Consider the following 20,818-nt stretch of genomic DNA (forward strand, 5'->3'; position numbering starts at 1 on the left):
GCTGGACCACACTTTGTGATGCTCCTGAGGCCAGAGCCAACTAAAGATTTTTATTGTTCTCACTTTCGTAAATCCAGGAAGGATTTTTTCACATCTGCAGAACATTCCTACATATAGAGATGTTTTTGGCCACCTTAGTAGGATGGAAACACATTTTTCACTTGACAATATTTGCAAATCATGCTTTTTCCCTCATTCATTTGCAATGTCAAAATACTTCCATATGTTGCCTTTAGGTTCACCATTTTGTGGAAGGTAAGAAAAGAAAAAGTACAGTTAGGTGGCCATCTTGCAGATGAATACTAAACTACAGTGTGGGTAAGGCTTTAGTGGTGTCAGCCCTAAGTTAATGCTCGATAACTACGAGTGTCACCTCTCTGGAACAAGTTAGTATGAGTCTGCCATAAATCATGAAAGTATGAGTAATAAAAGTTATGAAATATGCTAATACTGCCAAAATGTGGTTTGAAAATCTGAATTTAGGTAAATCTATTTTCTTTTAAGTAAAAAAGTACATTTCCTTTAGTTTCTTTTGTGTATTATAGGTCACCGAACCAGGAGGACTCAGATTCTAACCTCTTTCAACTCTCAAACACTTCAACTTGCTCTTCTTTCTCTTTGTTTTGGCTAGGCTATAAACCACTTCTTATTTCTAACTTCTACAGATACCAATGTCAATGCTCCTACCATGTTTCTAATAAGGAAAGAGAGGCACAGGGAAGTTAGGGCACTTGTTTAAGTTGTTACAACTCCTAAGTGACAGAGCCAGGAATGAGGATATGTTTCATATCCAAATCTGGTCACTCTGTATTCAATGTCCCTGTGGCCTCATATCACATTCTCTAATCTAGATGAGAACTAGCCTCGAGCTCAGTATTTTGAGTGTCTGTCTTGTTCAGCTCTTCAAGATCAGCAACTGTTGCAGCCTTCTTTCACACCACACCAAATTTCATACACACTTGCGAGCTGGGAGGGAGAGCAAAGGTTTTTTGTGGATTTCTCTTTTTATGGTTCTGTGATTATATATTTCTATGCTTTGGGAATCAATCCTAAGACATAATCCTAAATATGGAAAAAAAGTATGCATAAATGTTCATACCTATATTATCTATAACATTAAAAAATTAAAAATAACTCAAATGTCAAGCAATATAATGGTAATGTAAACTATGATACAACTATTCAATGGAATTTTATAAGCAAATTAAATTATGTTTAAGAGGACTACAATTCTATAGAGACAGAAAGACTAGTGGTTGTGGTTGCTTAGGTTGGGAGCGGGAGGGCATGAGGAATAGGGCGTGACTGCTAAGGAGTACAGGATTTCTCTCTGGGGTGATGAAAATGTTCTAAAATTGCTTGTGGTGATGGTTGCACAATTCTGAATATACTAAACCCCAGTAAACTGTATACGTTAAGTGGGTGAGTTGTAGTGTATGTGGATTATATCTCAATAAAGCTGTTATTTAAAAAAAGTAAATTAAAAAGTCAAGGTAAAAAGACTATTACTAAATGGAAAAAATGCTCATGTTGTAATATTAGCGGAAAGAAACAGGATCCAAAAACTTTTGCCCAATATGAATAAAACAGTGTTTAACAAAGGAGGCAGAGAGGAATCTATTCAAAATTGTACACATAAGAAAATGTAGGAGGAAATATAACAAAGGATTAACAGTACTTGTCATTGGGTAAGCAACTTTGCATAATTTTTTCCGTTCCACTTATCTATGTTTTCAGCAACAAAAATACCAGATTTCCAAATTTTCTATAACAAGCATGTATTATTATTACTATTACAATTAACAGGGGGAAATGTAAACCCTGCTGTTGTCTGTGGGTGTCTGGGCTGCCCTGAGGCGCCCCAAACAGGCCTCGCAGCCACAAGCACACGTGCAGGGCACCGGGCTCAGCCGAGCCCATCACTCCACTACTTGTTTGGCTTTGCCACAGTATTTCCTGAGCGGAAGGGTAAGTGGTGCTTTATTGTTATCACCTCCTTTCCCCAGTGACCACCAAGACTCGGATCCTGGTCTCCAGTAACCACTTCCCAGTACAGATGCTACAATGGGTCCAAACAGAGATTATATGGGACCTACGGCCAAGAGGCAAACAGTCATGTAATTCATTCTTCCAACTAATAGTTGTGTCTACTTCACACAGGGGACTGACTGAAGCCTGGGAGAAATGTAAAACAAATAGATTTATGTGCCCTTCAAGAGTTTTCATTCTCGTACAGGAAATAGATGCACATGACAAGGCTGTATTACATATTTGAAAACTGCTAAGACAGTAAATTTTAAATGTTCTTACCACACACACACACAAGTTAACTGTGTGAGGTGATGGATATGTTAACTAACCTTATTGTGGTAACCATTTTGCAATGTACACGTATATCAAATCATCACATTGTACACCTTAAACCTACACAATGTTATACGTCAATTATATCTCAATGAAGCTGGGGAAAAAAGCGCACATGAATGTCTCCAATACGAAACACAATATGACAAGCAATAGGCGAAGGCGAGATCCCTTAGCGGATCTGGGCTTGAAGGATGGGCTGAATTTCCTTTGGGGTGTAAAAGTGAAGGCACAGATATTTCCACAATCTCAGGATGACTAAGCGCTTCCAGAAGCACAAACCACTAAAGGAAAAAGCAGCACGGACTCTGTAAGGAGACGACAGCTAACTGACTGGCTGGCGTTCTCTGCAGGGGTCAATCAATAAGTGAACCAAGGCAGAATCTGCGAAAACAACTTGTGGAGATTTTCTGAAAGTTTGTACCAAGATGTTACCAGAAGCATGACAACCTTAAATGTTATATTTTGAAATAATTTCCAGCTTGTGGAACAACTGCAAGAATAGTACAGAAAACTCTTCTATACCTTTTATCCAAATTTACCAAGTTTTGACATTCTCTCTCAATTAAAGATTGTTTTAAAAGGTTCTTTTGGAGATTCAAGGAAAATGAATGCTATCCAGCCACTAGAAGGCTTCAGTGCTCATAAACCAAAAAGAAAACAGAATCTTACAAATCCAGTTTACTGAAGTAAGTAAGCACATCAGGTCCAAAAGACAGCTCAACCCCCATCCCACCCGCAACCCTCCACCAGGACCTCCCAGGAGGACACTGAATACTTTAATGCCAGATTTCCAAACATGCAAGAAGAGTAGGAAAACAGTGAAACATAAAAAAGATAGGGGAGAGGAGTGTGGGGCAACTAGCCCTACCAGTTATGAAAACATACTATAAAGCCTTGATAATTAGAACAGTGTGGTACTGCCACGAGAATAGATAAATATACCAGTGGAACAGAAGAAAAAGTCTAGACATAGACCCAAGTACACATAGAACTTTTTATTTGATAAAGTTGGCATCTTACATCACTAGGGCAAAGACAGGCTTGTTAATAAATGGTGGGGAATAAATGAGCAGCCCAAAGGTGTTCAAGTAAGATCACACTGCAGATCTGATATGTTTGCAGTCCTGGTGAACTGAGGATGACTTTGGTCTTTCTCAGAGCCAGAAAACTGCAGGCAAGAACTAGTTTGACAAAGGGGCCGCAGCCCCAAGGGGGTTAACAGCAACCGCTGAAGGATCTGACAAGTGTTCCTGAAGAGCTGCGACTGTCCTCTCAACCTGCTGTGATCTGAATGGAGTTCCAAAGTCTGATTCTTTTCCTATGGCAGCCCTAGAGCTTAAAATATATTTGTATAGCACCTGATTTCCATATTATACACACATTATACAATACATAAGCCCCCTCCCTCTCTCTGATATCCAGATGTAATTATTATTATCCTCATTTTGAAGGGGAGAAGATCAAGGGGCAGAGACTTGCCCAGGATCACAGTGTTCAAGCAGCAGCTTAGGGAATCTAATTCTTATTTTTCTATCCCAAATTCTCTATTTCACCCCTCAAACCTCATTATCTGCTCTCTCAGTACCTTCGACTAGAACTACCCCAGACAGACACCTCTCACAAGCCCGATGCAAGAATCTGCTACTCCGTGATGCCAGGACCCCGGGGGGCAGTAACCTCAGAGTCTGACCCACAGGGGTCAGGCTCTTTAGGGGGAGCCTGACTTTCTTCCAAGGGCAGCAAGCAGGAAATAGCTTTCATTCATAACCTTTGGGAGGGTCAGGGTAAGGAAATTAACACTGTTCCATCCTACAATCTGTCAGGCATTGCATTAAGCACTTTACAAGCACAGTCATAGAAATAATGTATCTCCCAAGAGAGATGAAAACACAGTCCACATATATTCTTCTACACTAATATTCAGAGGAGCATTATTCATGACGGCCATAAAGTAAAAACAATCCAAACGCCATCAACTGATGAATAGATAAAATATGGTATATCCACAGAATGGAATATTATTCAGCCATAAAAGGAATGAAGTACTGACACATGCTACAACATGGATGAACCTTGGAAACTTTATGCTAAGTGAATAAATGCCAATCATGAAAGTTCACATATTGTATGAATCCATTTCTATGAAATGTCTAGGACAGGGAAATCTATAGAGACAGAAAGTAAATTAGTGGTTGCTTAGGGCTGAAGAGGATGTGGGCGATTGGGAGGTGATAGCTAAAGGGTATGGATTTCTTCTTTGATGTGATGAAAATGTTCTAAAATTGACTGTGGCGATGGTTGCACAACTTTGTGAGTATACTAAAAACCATTAAATTTTAAACGGATGAATATCTACGGAATGTGAATTATACGTCAATAAAGTTGTTAGCAAAAAAAGAAGGAAAGAAAGAAAGAAGGGAGGAGAGAGAGGAGGGAGGGAGGGAAAGAGGAAGGAGAAGAAGGAAGGAGAGAAAGGAGAGAGAGAAAAGCTAAGCACCTTGTACCACATACCAGGTCAAAATAGCATCGCGGGGTTCTTAAGACATGTGTCTAGCCCCAAAGCCCTCGTTCTAGTATGCTATTACCTCCTTCACTAGTAATGACCATGTCAAACTATTTAGTGAGTGAATCTGACGAACCAAGATTCTTATAAATACAGTGGTTAGGATAAAAGAACACAAAATCGTTAAAGAAACAAAACACAGGTAGTAGATACGCCGCACTACACAGAGCTTCCCTACCTCACAAAGGGGCCCCTTTTTCTGCAAACAGCCTCTTCGCTTATCCATGGGCAGCCATGTTTGAACTATGATCCCACCCCCAGCCACAGCTGATTGGCTCTAGAGGAGGTGTAACTCAAGTCAGGCCAATCAGATTCCATCCTAGGGAGTTGCGTCAATCTGTGTGGCCGGAACAAGGAAACACGGCCTTGTGAGGCAGACATTTTCCGCCCTGTGGACTAAGGAATAGAGGGTGCTGGGCTGTGGGGGAGAAGAATGATGCCAGTGGAAAGATGGCTTTGTACTCCCTGGATCCAATCCACTCTTGAGGCTGGGCTACACTCCTGCCCGCAGGTTCCACAAGATACCTTTACACCCTTGTTTGCTTAAGCAACCAAAAAAATCCCCACTAACACACAGAGTCACGTTCAATTCGTGTTCAACTGCTATGCTCAACTACTTTCCCAAAGTGAAAAAGGAAAGCTATTGCGTGTGAGTTTTAAACCTGAATCTGCATCCACATAGCTGAATCTGAGCAAACTTGAGCTACCAAGGAAACTAAAGCCCTCGTTAGGTTTGCTTCCAGCCTGGAACAGGAGGCTGGGTGTGCTCCGATCATTCCCATTACAATGCTGAGGATCAAGAAGCCCCTTCCCTTCCCTGAGGAGACTCTTTACGACACAGGAGGTGCGGGGAACATCTGAAGTCTTAGTAAGGCTGATGTCATGAGACCTAAACTTTCTAAGGACCTGAACAGCAGATTATAAACATCAGTACAGAAAGATTTGCTGAACCCTTGGATGAAATTAAACAGGACATGGTGTACATCAGAAGGTGTACAGTTTCCTTCCTTCCCAACAAAACTCCACTGAAAAAACTCTGGCCTTATATTGGAACAGACCAATGAGAGGTTACTGTGGGTAAACGAACAAATAGAAGGCACGTGTGTTGTCTTCAGCTCTTATTTTGGATCTCCAATACACCAGAAAGCATCTCCAATACACCAGAAAGCATCTCCGTCAGCCACACACACACACAGGCAGAGACACACTTGAATGAAAAACATTTACAACAGGCTGCATAATCTGAACACCAGAAGAAGTGCTGAGTTGATAGGAGGAAAAGGATGGATGAATCCTTTTCCCATCCCTCTATTTATGGGAGTCATTTCCCTTCAGGAAATGCTGAGCCCCTTCTCCCAGGACCCTGTTGGGAATGACGCCTGCACTGGCTGACCCAGCCTTCCACATCCTCCTCCTGGCCTCAGCAGCTCTCCCCTCGTGACCCAGCCAGTCACTGGGAACCCAGCCTGTAAATGACAGTGCTTCTTAGAGGCCCCAGTCTAGTGAGCAAACTGACAGAGGAAAGAAAAAAAAGATAGCTAATGAAGCTAGAAAAGCCCCTGTGATGGAGAAGCTCCCAAATATGAACACAGCAAGTGACAAGAAGGAAGTCAGAGCTAGAAATGACACCACAGTGGCCCAGGAGTTTTGCGACTCACCTAACTTGGGTCACAGGCAGAAGCAGGACTGTTCCTGTCACCCCATCTAGGGCTCATTCACCTCCTCCACACTCCTTTCCCTTCCCCTGGTGACTCATGTTTCTATGGAGAAGCTGTCCCAGGAGAGCCTGGGTCTACTAGTTCCGTATTCTTGATGAGACGGTTATTTTCCTTTTCTTTTTTTTAAGTCAGCTGAGAAGTCCACCTCCAGAAACCCAAAGAGATCCCCGGGGTTAGTGTCCTTTGGTTTTTTTAAGGAATGGAAATGTTCTTCCTTATTAGGATGTTGAGAAATTAAAAAAAAAAAAAAAAAAAATTTGCCCCACAGCTACCAGGTAATACTAGCCACTGGCTCCTACTGAATACTTTTTCTTCTTTTCTTTTATAAAAAAATAAATACAGTGTTCAGAGCTTCTCTACCCTATACCAGAGAGGAAAAGAGACTCAGTGTTAGCAAGTTAGAGGAAATGAACTGGAGACTGAGGGTAAGACAGAGAATCAAAAAAGACACAGAGACTGAAAACCAAAGAAACAGGGAGAAAATGGTACTTAAACAGTCAGAGCCACAGAGAAGGAGAGACCCACCAAAAATCCCAAGACACCGACTGAGCAGGAGCTTACATCGGTCATGTCCGGATGCCTCTCCATTTGATGCAGCATGCCGGGATGAACTTTTGTGCAGCTGGAATGCATAGAAATTAAATACTATGTCCAAGCGCATATCGTGGGCAAGAGAATAGCTAGAATGTTCTATTGGCAAATACGCCTGGGCTTCTGTGAATTAGAATTCTCCGCCCCCACATATCTGTTCATACTTTTTTACTCAGTTGTCATCCTACTTCTTCCTTGTTATTATATTCCCATGCATCCTCCAAAATCTATCTTAAATCCCAATTTCCATAAAACCTACCCCGGGCACCCCAAACTGAAGATCTTCTCCCCTCCTCTGAATTTCTACAGCACTTCTTAACATATCTACACTAGATAATCTAAATGTGCATAACCTCGTGTTATTTCTTCCACAGTTGGCTTTAGTTGTGATTTATATATTTTTTATTCAAGATTTCACATATTAATGTTTGACACTTCAAATTAAATTGCAATAGTGAATGAATGGCTAACATTTATTGAGCACTTACTATTCTCTAGGCAAGATTCTGCACAGATTATTTCATTGAATCCTCACACCGGCCCTTCTATCGCCTCTCCTTTACAGATGCAGAAATGAAGGCCTGGAGGGATTAACTTTTCCCAAGGCCACAAGGATGCTGAAGGAATCCAGGCTGTCAGACTCAAGAGTCCAGTGCCTAACGCCCACGAGGTACAGGCCTTCCCTTCCTGGATACAGAGGAGCTACTCAGAAAATTGTTACGAGGCAGCACTCAGGCTGCCATTCTGTGACTAGTTTTTCCCTCTGAAGGCTTTCCTGATGTTCATTTTAACCAGACCTCACCTAACAGTAATGCCGAGGAAGGGAGGAAGGCCCCCCTGTGTGATCTATCCCAGCCTCTGAGCACCTGGAGAGCCCCAGGCCCGTGCCTCCCAGGGCTGGGTGCTCGCACCACACCAGAAGTAGCCCCTTGAAGGGAATGCACCTGAAGGCTGAGTTCTGTCCGCTTCCTGGCACGACATCTCTGGCTCCAGCTGTGCTGCCCCACACTCCTCGCTTTCCCACCTCCTCTCTCCTCTCGCCTTCCTGCCCTCCTCTTCCTTTCCTCCCCCTCAGACCCTTTCCCACTCTCTTTTGCTGGCTTCTGTTCTCTTTCTTTCCATGAGCAGAGAGTTTCCAGCCTGGCTCCCGGCCAGCACATTTGGACAGAAGGCAGCAATCTTAGAGGGAGACGTCACCTCCCATCCCCTTTCCGGGGCCAGCACCGTGGCTCCACACGCCCAGAGAGACAGAAGTGGGCTGAGGCTGCCCCGCCTGCCCCCAGTTCTGGGAAAGGGTTTGAGAGAAGGTGTCTGGTGGGGGTTAAAAGCAAAGGGTTTGGAAACAAGACAGACCCAGGTTCAAATTCCAGCTCTGCTACCTGAGAGCTGGGAGACCTTGGGCACGTTACCTTTCTAAGCCTTAGTCTCTCTGTAAAGTGGCGATGGTAGTGGCACCTACTTGGAAAGGCGGCGGTAAGGACTGCACCTGTAAAGCATTCGGTATGGTGCGTGTCCTGTAAAAAGCACTCAACACCTCTTCTGTCATTATAAGCTGAACTTAACTCTGCCAAATAATACTGATAAGAGTAATAATACAGGACTTTGTTTTAATAATAATAATACCACCTCCTCAACTCATCTCCAGGGCGGCTTACCCAGCCTCAACTGTTAGCAAGTGTGATAAAGCTGTAAAACACTCTCAAACATGAATTGCTTTTATGACGTAATCTGTAAAAGTTGGTTTTGGAATTGGAAGGGGAGCTGACCCTCTTCCCTTTTGAGTAGAAGCCGGGTGGTACTAGTGCTCAGCCTCAGTGCCAGACGCTAGAGGGTAAGGAGGAGCCCACCCTGCTCAGTGCAGCCTGCTCATCCCGGCTTGCCTCCCCTCCCACCCTGTTTTCTCGCTCCTCATAATCTGAGGCCCTGTTTCTGTTTGTTTACTATCTGTGCCTGGTGTTTTGTACTCAGAAGTTGTGCAATGCCTGGGAATGTGTTCATTTTAGCTAAGTTCTGAGATATGGGAAATGGTCTTTCCCCTCTGATTTTATTTAGCTAATCGGAGCCAGCGTGGATGGCTTTGAAATGAATCAATACGACTAATCAACGAGCTGAACACAGTACTCTGTGTGAGGTGCTGTTGGGAAATACAAAAATATTCAGTCCCTGCCCTAGAGCTAGGGATAAAAGATACAAACCAATCAACCAAAGGGCAATAAAAGGCGCAATTATCCAAGACAAAAAGACTAGATCAGTCCAGGGAATGCTGACACATGTTTAACAGAAGTCACAACGTGAGATTGGCCTAAGGACTAAATTTGAACTACAGTGGTAAATGTTGTGAAACAGATAGAAACTGGAGGAATTTGGAGACGGGCAATGAAAGTCAGAGGAGTCATTCATGGACTGCTTCAAAGAAGAGGTTGAATCTGGTGGCCCTTAAAGACTAGACTGGGTTCGATAGTTGGGAAAGGAGAGTGAGGCAAGAGCATGAAGAAAGGGAGAAGGTGTACTCCTGCCGGGGACAAGACTGACTGAGGGGACCGGAGCACTGGGATGGGTGATGGGGAACCATGAAGAAGAAGAGGGTTGGCAGACTAGACTTGGAGATGTTCTGAAACTAAGAAAGAGGAGTCAAGGTTTGCTATCCTCAGAAAATAAAGAGGATACACACTGAAGATATGCACTCTTTTGGACATGATAAGGTTAAAATGGTACATTCAAGAGGAAACATGTAGAGTAGGCAGTCAGAAGTAAAGATCTAAGGGTCTACTGAAAGGAACAACCCTGGAGGTGTACATTTGGGAGGGAGCTGATGAACCTGTGAGCATGAATGAGCTTCTGAGGGAGAAAGAAGAAAAAGAAGAGTGAAGAACTGAGGCATGGTGGTGGTGGGGGTGGTGCTCTTATATTGCCCTGCTTACTCAACTCTTGACTCGGTTTCTTTTTATGTTTCTTTATCTGGGCCTTCCAACCAGGAAGGTCTGATGGCAGAACAAGTGCATTAAGCTCCTTTTTATTCCCCTACTATGTCTAGCCCAGATCTTGGTCTGTTGCGGGTGCAGTGTAAATGCTTGTTGAATGAGAAGAAGAAAAGAAATCAGTGATCTCTTTCTCAAAAGACATTTAGGACAACCAAAACAGTATGGTGTCTCAGGTGAAGAGACAAGATTCAAAATACTTAACAAAGGTGTGGCATGGACACCAGCCAATCAGAATGGCCTTATTGTTAACCCTTTAATGGCTAGATGGGTGGGGAACTAGGGGGTCCCAGGAATGTGGGACACTCGGGGGCTCAGGGCAGCAACTGTTTACCAACCAGTACAGAAGCATTTCAGCATTTTGACAAGTGGCACAGATGCATCAGTGCACACCAGTTGTCATGTACATTAGGCAGCTCAAGAACAATGAGAAGAGTGAAATGGCTGTTGGGTGCATCACAAGTAACCTGGGATGAGGTTTCAGCAGATGGTTAGGGAAGGAAGCCAGATTTCAGGGACGTGGGGAGGAGTTTGTGGACCTGCCTCAGGGGCTCTTCCAGTTGCTCTGTCTCCCCATCCTGAAAGCAGCATTCTCCTTCTCTTTCCCCCCAGGCAACTGGCAGCCTGAACCAGGGGGCTGTGTGTATACCTAGAAGCAGCCTCTTTGACCGTTTCCACATCTCTGTCCTAGGCCAGGGACCTTGGCCGTCCTGTGTTCAGGTGAAAGGAGAGCCTGGAATAAGAGCCTCTCTCGGCCCTGTCTCTGCGGTGCCGGATTCTCCAAGTCTCATTGTTTTGGGAAGCACCAAGGAGCTCTCTCCTCTCTGATGTTTTTCCACCCCATAAGACGCATCAGTTCAGCTGGAGGGTAAACAGAGAGCACTGGTCCCCTTTTGATGTCCTGGGAGCTTTTCTATGTTTGTTGATTGTCACAAACAGATGATGAAATGGACCAGATGTGAAAGATGACAGTTGCCACAAGATGCCAAGGAGTTATACTTGGGCTTAGATGACCATACGTCATTCCAAATGAACAGATCTCACCTGCAGCTCAGAGTATTAAGTAGAGAATCCCCCTGATCCCCCAGAGGGCTGGAGACATCTCCCTGGCAGAAGTCCAGAGCACCGGCCAGCTCCTCTGTGTCTTCCTAGCCTTCACCTTGACCAACTGTGTGGCTGAGAAACTGGTCCCACCCCAGCTGCAGGGGACGCAAGTTCTACGTCTCAGACTGCCCCATCTGTCCTGTCTAGTGACCAAATCAGTGCCCTGCAGCTTCCCCCCCAACTAACTTCTCCCCTGACCAGGCAAGGGCAGTTTTAATCCTGATTGGCTGCATCATCCCATACAAATGCCTCTGCTTGGTCATCTAGGGGGGTTGAGCCTGCATTTCCCAGGGACGTGAGAAGCACCAATAAAATTACAGAAGTGTCCTGCTTTCATGACTCCAATTTGCTGGGAAAAAGCAGTCAGTTATTCTTTTTCCTATGGTGTGTGGGGGAGGGCAGGGATGGTAGCACTCATCTCCTCTGACTCATTTAGTGGGAACGAGAAGTCAACACGCAGCACCAGGTCATCCACCTGACCCCCTCCCCTTCCCTGGACTCGGACCTCTGCTCTAGGGGGGTTAAGAAAGGCTGAGGGGTGGAGGGATGGTACAAAATCATGTCTGCCTATGTCAATGCACCTGGACCAGCAAGGAGAGTGGATGGACGTGTCCAGTTCTCACCCTTTACCTGGGCGGCCACAGTAGCAGTTTGCAGGGACAGTCCCAGGGGAGGCCTCTTGTACATCAGTTAATGACTTCCCTCTTCTTCCCTTTTGACTTTCCAAGCGTCCCAGTTTGTATATCCAGTTACCCTATCCATTACCCATGGTGGATTTGCAGAGAACTCAGTGCTCAATTTCAGCCCTTACGCCATCTTCTCTTCCGAGAAGCAAGGAAGTATGAGGGAGAATGACGGAGGCACTTTGGATTATTCACTGGGTTGGCTCTTGTGTAACCCACTCCACCCATCCCAGGTTTCAGCCTGAACAACATGTGCAATCCTGGTTATGTGGGATCCAGGTTATAGGAACACGAAACCAACAGCAAGAGACAAAATTGGGACAATTTGTTTGATGACAATCTACAAAACGTAAAACTTTTCTTAGAAACTGTAATTTTAATATGTTGCCTTTTTTAATTTAACAAAACTCAAAATAGTAGATTGCCTCTTTGAATGCACTGCACTATGAATTTTAATTTTCATATTAACATATAGAAACTCATAGTAAATTCAGTGGGGACGCTTGGGTTAAGGGAGAGAGAGGTAATACATTTTACAATTTTTCAAAGACTGAGTATTGAAATCTCATTTTTAAAATGCCCATCACTGGACACAAATATATTCAAGATGCATTTGGCTTTGAAATCTCTTCTAATCTAGCGATTCCACTTCTATGAATTTATCATATAGAAATATTGTAACAAGTGCTGGAGAGTGTTTGTAGTGACTAAACCCAGAAACAACCAATTGCTCACAAATAGATCATTTGTTAAACAAAGGAAGTCAATCCATACAAAGGAACACAAGCCAGCTGTGTAGAAAGAGAGGACTATGTACATCCCACATGGAATCATTCTCACAAAATACTGTTCCACTATGATAGCGTGCTTCCATTTTTGTAACAAACAAACATAATATATTACATGCAAAGAAAAAAAACACCTAGGAGGATTTGGTATATCTGCCACTCAGGGATTGCCTCTGAGAAGGGAGACAGTATGGGATAAACTTTCATTTTTCATTGTATTATTTTTATGTACCGCTTAAATGTTTTACAAGACGCATAATTTTCATAGTTTATATACAACATATATATGCATATATAAAAGTATGTGTACAAAAGGAACCTTAAGATTTTTAAGTATATTTTTTAAGAAAACAAAGACAAGAGGAAATGCATTTGACACTCTGCTTGAACTGGTCTGACAAGCCTCCTGATAAGACACGCAGCCCAGGGAAGGCCTGGGTACCACGGGAAGAACAGTCGCGCTCGCGGTCACGGCTTCCTGTCCCGACCCCACTCTCTGGCTCCATCCTGCTCTCATTTCCTTCTGAAGGGAAACATGGAAGCTCCGGGTCCCCCCCCCCACCGAGGGGGGCTAATCTCTTCCGTAAGCTTGCTAGAGGCTCACTCACCCCTTCCTTCCCCAAGGCCAGGGGGATAACCCCTAACTTGGTTTTTGGTAGTTGGGCCAGTGAGAAAAGGGGATCTCTAGGGCTCACCTCTTTTAGCCGACTGCAGGCCAGGGACGATCCAGGGACGATCGTGTCAAAGGGAAGCCAAAGAGAAAGCAATTCAGGGCTCCAGCTGGCAAAGGGCTTAACTTCCAGGCAAACGGATAGTCGGAATACATTTTTGCCCAAATCAGAGAATGATTCTACCACAAGGGTAAAAGCTGGTCTGACTCTGATTTCCCGACATGTTGCTGTCTTTTGAACATCAAATGTAGAGAATCGAGTTAACCATCTGCCTCCTATAATTAAAGGGGCTGATGTGCCTGTCAGTCCTTCTGCTGGGTGGCCAGTGCCGGGGATTCAAAGAGATCCTGGGAACCTGTGGTGGCCCCCTAGTCCTGGTGGAGGAAGAAGGGTCCATGCCTGGACACAGGAGGCTGTGTGGGACACAAGGCAAAGCAGGGGTCAGCCTTGGTCACTGGGGACTACCTGTGAGACATTCTATGGGCCCTCGGCAAGCAGAAAAGAAGGGGCTGGGGTTCCAGAGATAGTGCAGGAGGCTATCAATTTTGTCTGTAGCCAAAGAAGTGACTGCCTACAAGGTGTACTTGAGGGTTGCTGGGAAAGCCATCGAGCCTCAAATCTCTCCCCTATTATCCTGTCAGAGTTGCTGAAATTCAGCCCTTAGAGACTCATTCCTTTTGATCGAGACTTCATGCATATTAAATTGCAAACTAATTCTCCTGGCTTCTTTCCAATCTAGAAGATATGGATCAGAGAATAAATACACATGAAAATCAGGAGGGCAGTAAAAAGAACCGAGCTCAGAGGCTCAGCACTCAAGAAAGGGAGACCTATGTGGGTTCCAGGCGGAAAGAGAAAGGTGCCAAAGCTTTTCACTTCTGGCTAACATGCAGCACCGCATACAATAGTAGTAGACCAGACAGACCTAACCGCAGAAAAATGCTTCACACACACACGCACAAGCTTCACATAAATGTGTTTGTCACTAGCCTCCTCATCTGGATCTGTTTTAGATGTCTTTAGATCTTGATGTTGAAGGCTGATTAACCAGTTGACTCATTACGAGTGACAGCCTTCCTAATTTTAAATTCTATGGTGTCCCTGCTCTTGGAATCTGAGGTTTCTGTGGGTGATTGTTAAAGCAGCCACTCTCAACCTTGGCTGCACCTTCAAATCACCTGGGGCCTTTAACTAATACTGATGTTGAGGGCCCACTCTCAGAGATGTTGGTTTAATTGGTAGGGGGTGGGGGGCCAGCATCAGTTGTTTAAAAAATCCCCCTCCCCGACCCCAGGACATTTAAAGGTGTATTCCAATGTGCATTCCTTCTTAAAAAGGTTAAGAAATGTGCTGAGGGGGGAGCAGAATCTCATACTTACTCAATTTAAAATTTAAGCCATCTATAGTTGGCAAGGAATGGTTCAAACTTTAGGGGGCACATTAGCAATGCACTGACACAGATTCTGCAGGTTCTGTCTCTTCTGCAGAAACCAATGGGAAGGGCCTGGCCGAGATGTGACTGAGTCTGTAGACCCTCCCAGCTCTCAGCTCGCAGTCCCTGTTCCTCTGCAGCATTCCTTGTGTTGCAGCAACAAGATTCCCACCCTCCCTGGCCTCACTTGGAGAGGATCTCTGGCCTCCTGAGTCCCACACTTCCCTACTCCCTAGGTCTGAGGGCAGAAAGACCTGGACCACTCGGGGAAGTGGGCTTGCCCATCAGGATGGAATCTCAAATGCTGTTCCCACTCTCCCCGTTTCCTTTGGTCAGGATTTCTGGTTGCTGACCCTCCCAATACACTCTGCCCTACCTGGCCTCTTCTCTGGACCAGAGTCCCAGCCCACCCACCTACAGGCCATACCATGATGTGCCTGCTTCCCCCTTCATGGTTGGGCACCCTGGGTGGTGGCTCTCTGCACTCATAGAGGTACATGTCACCTCTTCCTACATTACAGGGACCATGGGCTTCTCCACAGAGGGCTCTCCTGGCCCTAGCTGCCCTGTGCCATGACTGCCCACAAGCAGTCTGAGGCTGAGCTGACACTCAGCCCCCCACAGAAATGCAATACATTCCCAAGTCATAAGGGGAACACGGTATAGGAAGATGCCATGCGGAATTTTATCTTCCCACCTTTTGTAACACCCACAATGAAGATTTTTTTCCTGTGCCACTCTTTAGTCTTTACATAAAGATCCACGTGACAAATTCCCAGTTGCATTCAATTCCAAGAAAAATTCTGTTCTGAAAATTAATTTGTATGCTTTCTGTTGTCCAAAATCCAAAACCATGCAATCCAGTGTATTTTTATTTGTCTCTAAGCTGCCAGAAAATTGAGAGCCAAACTCATTGTCCAAGTGTCGTAATCTGCTAAATTCAGGCCATTCAAAATATCCACTCCTTTTGCTTTGCTTTGTTTTCTCCTGAGCTTTTCTGCACTCAGTTTTGGTCTGCATTATCTCACCGTGTGCCCAAGCCTGTCACCAGGTCCTATGTCTTTATCTTCCAGATCTTCCCATCCCACCCATCACTGCTGTCATCCTGCACGTCAGTAATTCTGGCCTGGGGACTGCCAGGCCTTGGTCTTGTCCTCCTCCAGCCTCCAGCCAACCACCAGGGTGAGCGTGCTAAGATACCAAGCTGATCCCATCACTCCTGCCTCAGCGAGCTCCTGCTACCCTCTGGGGGCACACTGCCACCATGATTCTCCCCACACTTGCCTGTCCCCTTTCTCCCTCCTTGTGACTCTGCACAGGCCGTTCTCTCTGCCTGAAACAACCTTCCTCGCTTTGTGTTCTTGGTGAAGAGGTTTTCAGGGCTGGGCCCCAGCATGGTGTACTCTGTGGGCCTCCCCTGAGCTGGTGGCCCTGCTCTGGGTTCCCTACCACACAGCACTCAGCCCAGCCAGACCAGAACCGGTTTTAATTTTTTATTTGACTACCCAACTAGGATAGGAAGGAAGGGAGAAATCTTACTCACCACTGTGTCCCTAATACCTAGCACACAGAGCTGAGGAGTGAACGAACACACAACACAGGCAGGGTTCAAATCTTCGCGAAGGAAAGGACCGGAGGCCAGCATCTCCACCAGCCTTTTCACTACCCTTACTCAAAAACAGTCACTGTTTGCCCTTGACTTCTCACAGAATTCTGCTCCATCCTAAGCAGCCGGCTCCAAGACTTTCTACTCCACTACTTTGGTGTGTTTGATATTTGATGATGCAAGCAGAAAGGACTTTCTTCTTTTGTTTTATGTAGTAACCACCGAGAGTGTTAATAACAAAATCACTGCAGAGTGCCTATTATAACCCCATTCCCCAGGGCCATTATTACCCCGTGTCATTTGGAGCATTAGAGAAGCCCCATCTCTGAAGCACGTCTCAGCACCAGCCAGAAGTGTGCCCGCTCCTTCCCCAGCACCAGCCGGCTAAAGGGAGTCAGAGTACTTCCCTTGCCCCAGTCTATGCTCCTGGAGGGCACTGCCCCCCTTCTCCACCCGGTCCCCTCAAGGACAGGGTTCCACCGCTCAGGTCTGGTTCTCCTCACTGGTTTGAATCCAGTTCTCCATGACCCTGCTAAACTTCATTGTATCCTGTCTTGTTGACAAACTCCCCCCTGGGCTCTGCCACCAGTTCCATCCTTAGGGGAAAAAGAAGATCAGTCAAGCATCTTTATCTCCCTGCTTTTCCAAGACAGCAAATTCTGACCACAGTGAGGGCGGTCAGCCCCTCTCGATTCTTTCTCTACAGAGACACACACACACACACACACTCACATTCACGTCCCCTGGGACCCAGCAAGCGCAGGGCGGGGGCTCTGTCCGGTTTCTGCAGGTTTCCAAGGCGCGGGACGACGGCTTCCCCGGCTCGGCTCTGGAAGTCATCCCGAGCCCCGAGCCCCGGAAGGAAGTCTGGACACCACTTTGCTCAAGTCCCACAGGTCCCGAGAAGCGGTTCGGTCCCCACGTCTGAACACGGGAAACCCAGTCTTCAGTCTGCAAGAGCCACTTCCCAGCTCCGGGTCGGGGCAACTCCAGCCGTCTTCTCCCTTCTCCCCCGCACGTCCCCGACTCGGTCCCCCCCCCTCCCCGCAAGTCCCCTCCTCGGTCCCCCCGGCGTCCCCCCGCCCGGCCCTACCTCCTGGCGGGCCGTGGCTCCGCGGGCTCCGAGGCGCAGCTCGGGGGCGCCCAGGAGGGCGCGGGCGGCGGGCGGCGGGGGCCCGGGGCGCCATGGCCCGCAGCCCTCCGCCCCGGCGTCGGCGGGCCTCTCCCGGCTCCCGGCGAGCCGCGCGCCCTCCGCTGCGGGCGCGTGCAGGCGGGCCGGCCGGCTGCCCCTTCCCTCCCCGGCGGCGCGGCGGCTCTGGGCCGGGCCGCGCGCCCGCCGCCCCCCGCCCGCCGCCGCTCCAGTGAGCTCATCCGCAGCTGGCGGGCGCCCGGCCCGTTGCCACGGCAACGCCTCTCCCAGGGCCGCGCGGGCTCGAGCAGCTCCCGTAAACAGGACCTTCTGCCGGACTCTTCCCCTCGCCTTTTTTGGGGGGTGGGGATACGAAGGCTTAACCCTTTCTGTGCTGGAGACGACCGCGCGGCATTGTCCGTCTCCACCGGGCCCGGGATTGATTCGCGGGATGCGCGCAGCCCGGGGCTGAGAACTTGAGACAGATGCAACGGAAGTGGCGGCGACACTCCCTGCCCTCAGTTCACTCTAGTCATTTAATGCATTTGGGGGCATCTACTACGGGTCAGGCTCGGGACTGGGGGCTGGGACACCCTAGGCAATGAGTCAGCCGCCACCCTTGTCCCTTGCCGCTTGCAGTCTGGCTGGGGCACTGACAGCCACGAGACTGGCAGTGAAAGTGACAAGGGCTGGGAAAGGGCCCAGGGGCCCCGCGCGGAGCACTGGGGCTCCCAAACCGGGCGGAGAGTGGGTGCTGAAAAAGCATCCCAGAGGAGGAATGACTTTATAATGCCCGCTGCCCCCGCTCGCATAGGACAAACAATCAAGGAACACAGACTACGCCATTAGGACGGCCAAATAAAAAGTGCACGTGAAAATGCCGCGGGCCGCAGGGAAAAGAGTCTTAAATACAGGCCAGGGTATTTGAGGAAGCTTCCCTGGAACTTTGATAGGCCGAGACCATCGACTAGATTTGGATAAGTGGAGAGGACGGGGAAAGCCTGTTCCCAGGGTGGGAAGAGCTCAGGCAGAGGCCTGCCGGGGAGGTTGGAGTGAGAGGTGAATGAGGTCAGGGAGGTAGGCCTGCCCCGAGTTTAAAAGGCTTTGACAGGATTTGGATTTTATGCTGAGAGCAATGGGGAGTGAGAGAAGGTTTTTGAGCAGAGGAGTTCCCTGATGAAAAGGAGACGGATCTAGTAGTGGTGATTTATGGATGTTGGGGGGAGGCTCCAGGCCCATCTCTATACCCTGAGAAAATTCATTCTTGTCTATAGCTCTGGGCCCCCTAAAAGGAGGGCCTGCAGCTTAGGCAAGAGGGAGAAACGGAGAGAGAGGTTTAGCCTTACAAAGCCACGAGAGGGGTGTGCAGGAGATAGAAAAAAAGCAAGAGAAAAATGAAAGATTGCAGAACAAAGGGGAGGTTACCCACTGCCTAGGCAGCCCCTACAGATGGGGGCCCAGGATTTGAGGCGCTTATTCAGCTACCGAGTCACAGGAAGCAGCTCTGTCCCCTGCTTAGCTGAGGGGTTTGCTCATTCTGTGAGGTCGCTGAAGCTTTTCCAGGGCTTGTTAAAGCCTCCTAAACTCCTTCATGCCATACCCATTTCAAATAAGCACGGTAAACTTTTACAATGCAAATGTGCAAGGTGCAAGCATTTTTAAAAAGTGTAAGCATTTAAATTATTGTTTTGTTTGCTGAAGCATCATTCATTAAGTTTTCACTTTAAATAAAGATCAGAGACTTGGCTTCTTGGGGGTTAATTGTTCCCAGGGTCCTGGGATATCATGAGGCCAACTGGCAAAGTGGAGAAAAGGGCAAATGGACAACAATCGAGAAGAGAGCTCAGCTGGCTGCCTCCCCCAACCCAATGCACAAAACATCCCGGAAGCCTTCAATTATGTGGCTTCCAAATTGCCCATCACATCTCAGGTGGACTTGCCAGAGGGGAAGCTGAGGGGCCCCTTAGTGGCAACTCCTAAATGGCAGGCTGCCGCTCCTTCATCTGCACCTTCATCTTCGAGTTCTGGACACTAACTTGTTTTAGAAAAATATCCCCGCGTCAGTTCATCAGGTCAGACTCTGATGCTGGGGCCTGTGCTTTGCAAGTTTCCACCCCCGCCTGCCTGTCACAGCCCCCAGCCCCACTGCTCTTCAGGGCTGGCTGCTCCTGTCCCTGGGTCATCCTATGGCCATGTGGCCATGGCAGGGATCCCACACACAGCTCCCTTCCCTCAGTCCCTGTGTGGCCCTGCCCCTACTGGCTCCCTGGAGTTTTCCCAGCTGGTGCTACCCCTGGTCTCTCCCAAGCCCTGGTTCTCCAGTTCCAGAAAACAGGGTAGGCCCAGGGTAGCCCTCCAAGGTGGAGGCTATGCGCTGGAGCCTGGAAGACCCTCCCACTGGTCCCCTCTTCTCCTAGCTCCAGACACTGACCGCTCCAACAGTGCACCCCTCTGTCTGTCCTCAGCTTCTCTCCATGTTGGAAAGTGAAGGCCAGGGCCGGCCTCGAGTCGGAAAAGGTGCGGGGGGAGGAGGCGGGGGTGGGGTGGGAGACGACAGAGTTCATTTTTTCTTGGTCTTGAATCCGAGAGCAGCCATGGAGACTACAGAACGTCTGTTACCTTCCTCCCTCCTCTTCCTTCAGCATCCGGTTGAGGAGCAAGGGCTCTGGGTCAGAAAGCCAAAAGCGGCTCTGGAGCAGGTTGCTCCGCCTCTATCCCTCGGTGTCTTCATCCGTAATGTGGAAATGGCAACGGTTACACCGACCTCATCGTGCTGCTGCGGGATTAAAGCAGTTCAAGTAAAGCGTGTAGTACTGCGCCTGGCCCATGGAGGGCGCTCTCGGCTGGCGCCTGTTTGCTATTCTCCTAATCTCTTTCTTTGCACAAGCACAAGGGCGCTCAGGGTTCAAGAGGAGAGAGCAAACAGTGTTTCTTTTCCCCCATGAGATTGAGTTTTTCCCCTCCCCCCACCCCTTTTAAGTCCAGGGCCATCTGCCAGAGCACACGGGCAGCACAGAACTCGCTTCATCTCAGCCATAAGCCAAGTGAAGGAGGCTGAGGCACAGGAGAAGGCAGCGGGATTACAACGGGGAGAGAGCCTGAGAAAGAGCCTTTGAACATCTCCTGTCCCCAGGATGGTTTAATTTCCACTTAAATTCCTTTTGGATGCTAACCATTTACTGAGCATC

The 20,818-nt window shown here is 47.5% G+C and overlaps 1 protein-coding gene across 7 annotated transcripts in view; it reads right to left on the bottom strand.

Annotated features, from left to right (window-relative positions):
• The window catches only part of DENND2A (DENN domain containing 2A), a 93,252-nt gene extending 75,283 nt beyond the window's left edge, over positions 1-17,969 (bottom strand). For 2 of the 7 annotated variants that reach the window (XM_023639824.2, XM_023639827.2), the window contains exon 1: positions 17,595-17,969. In XM_023639824.2, coding sequence (XP_023495592.1) covers positions 17,595-17,872 — 278 coding nt within the window. In that variant the 5' untranslated portion in view covers positions 17,873-17,969. Of the gene's footprint in view, positions 1-5,108; positions 5,223-17,233; positions 17,426-17,594 lie in introns of those variants that run through there. The other 5 variants (XM_070266005.1, XM_023639825.2, XM_023639826.2 and 2 more) reach the window with 5 other exon arrangements.
• Between the last annotated feature and the right edge of the window lie 2,849 nt (positions 17,970-20,818).

The sequence above is a fragment of the Equus caballus genome, chromosome 4, assembly GCF_041296265.1.
Source record: "Equus caballus isolate H_3958 breed thoroughbred chromosome 4, TB-T2T, whole genome shotgun sequence".
In the NCBI taxonomy this organism is placed as follows: Eukaryota; Metazoa; Chordata; class Mammalia; order Perissodactyla; family Equidae; genus Equus; species Equus caballus.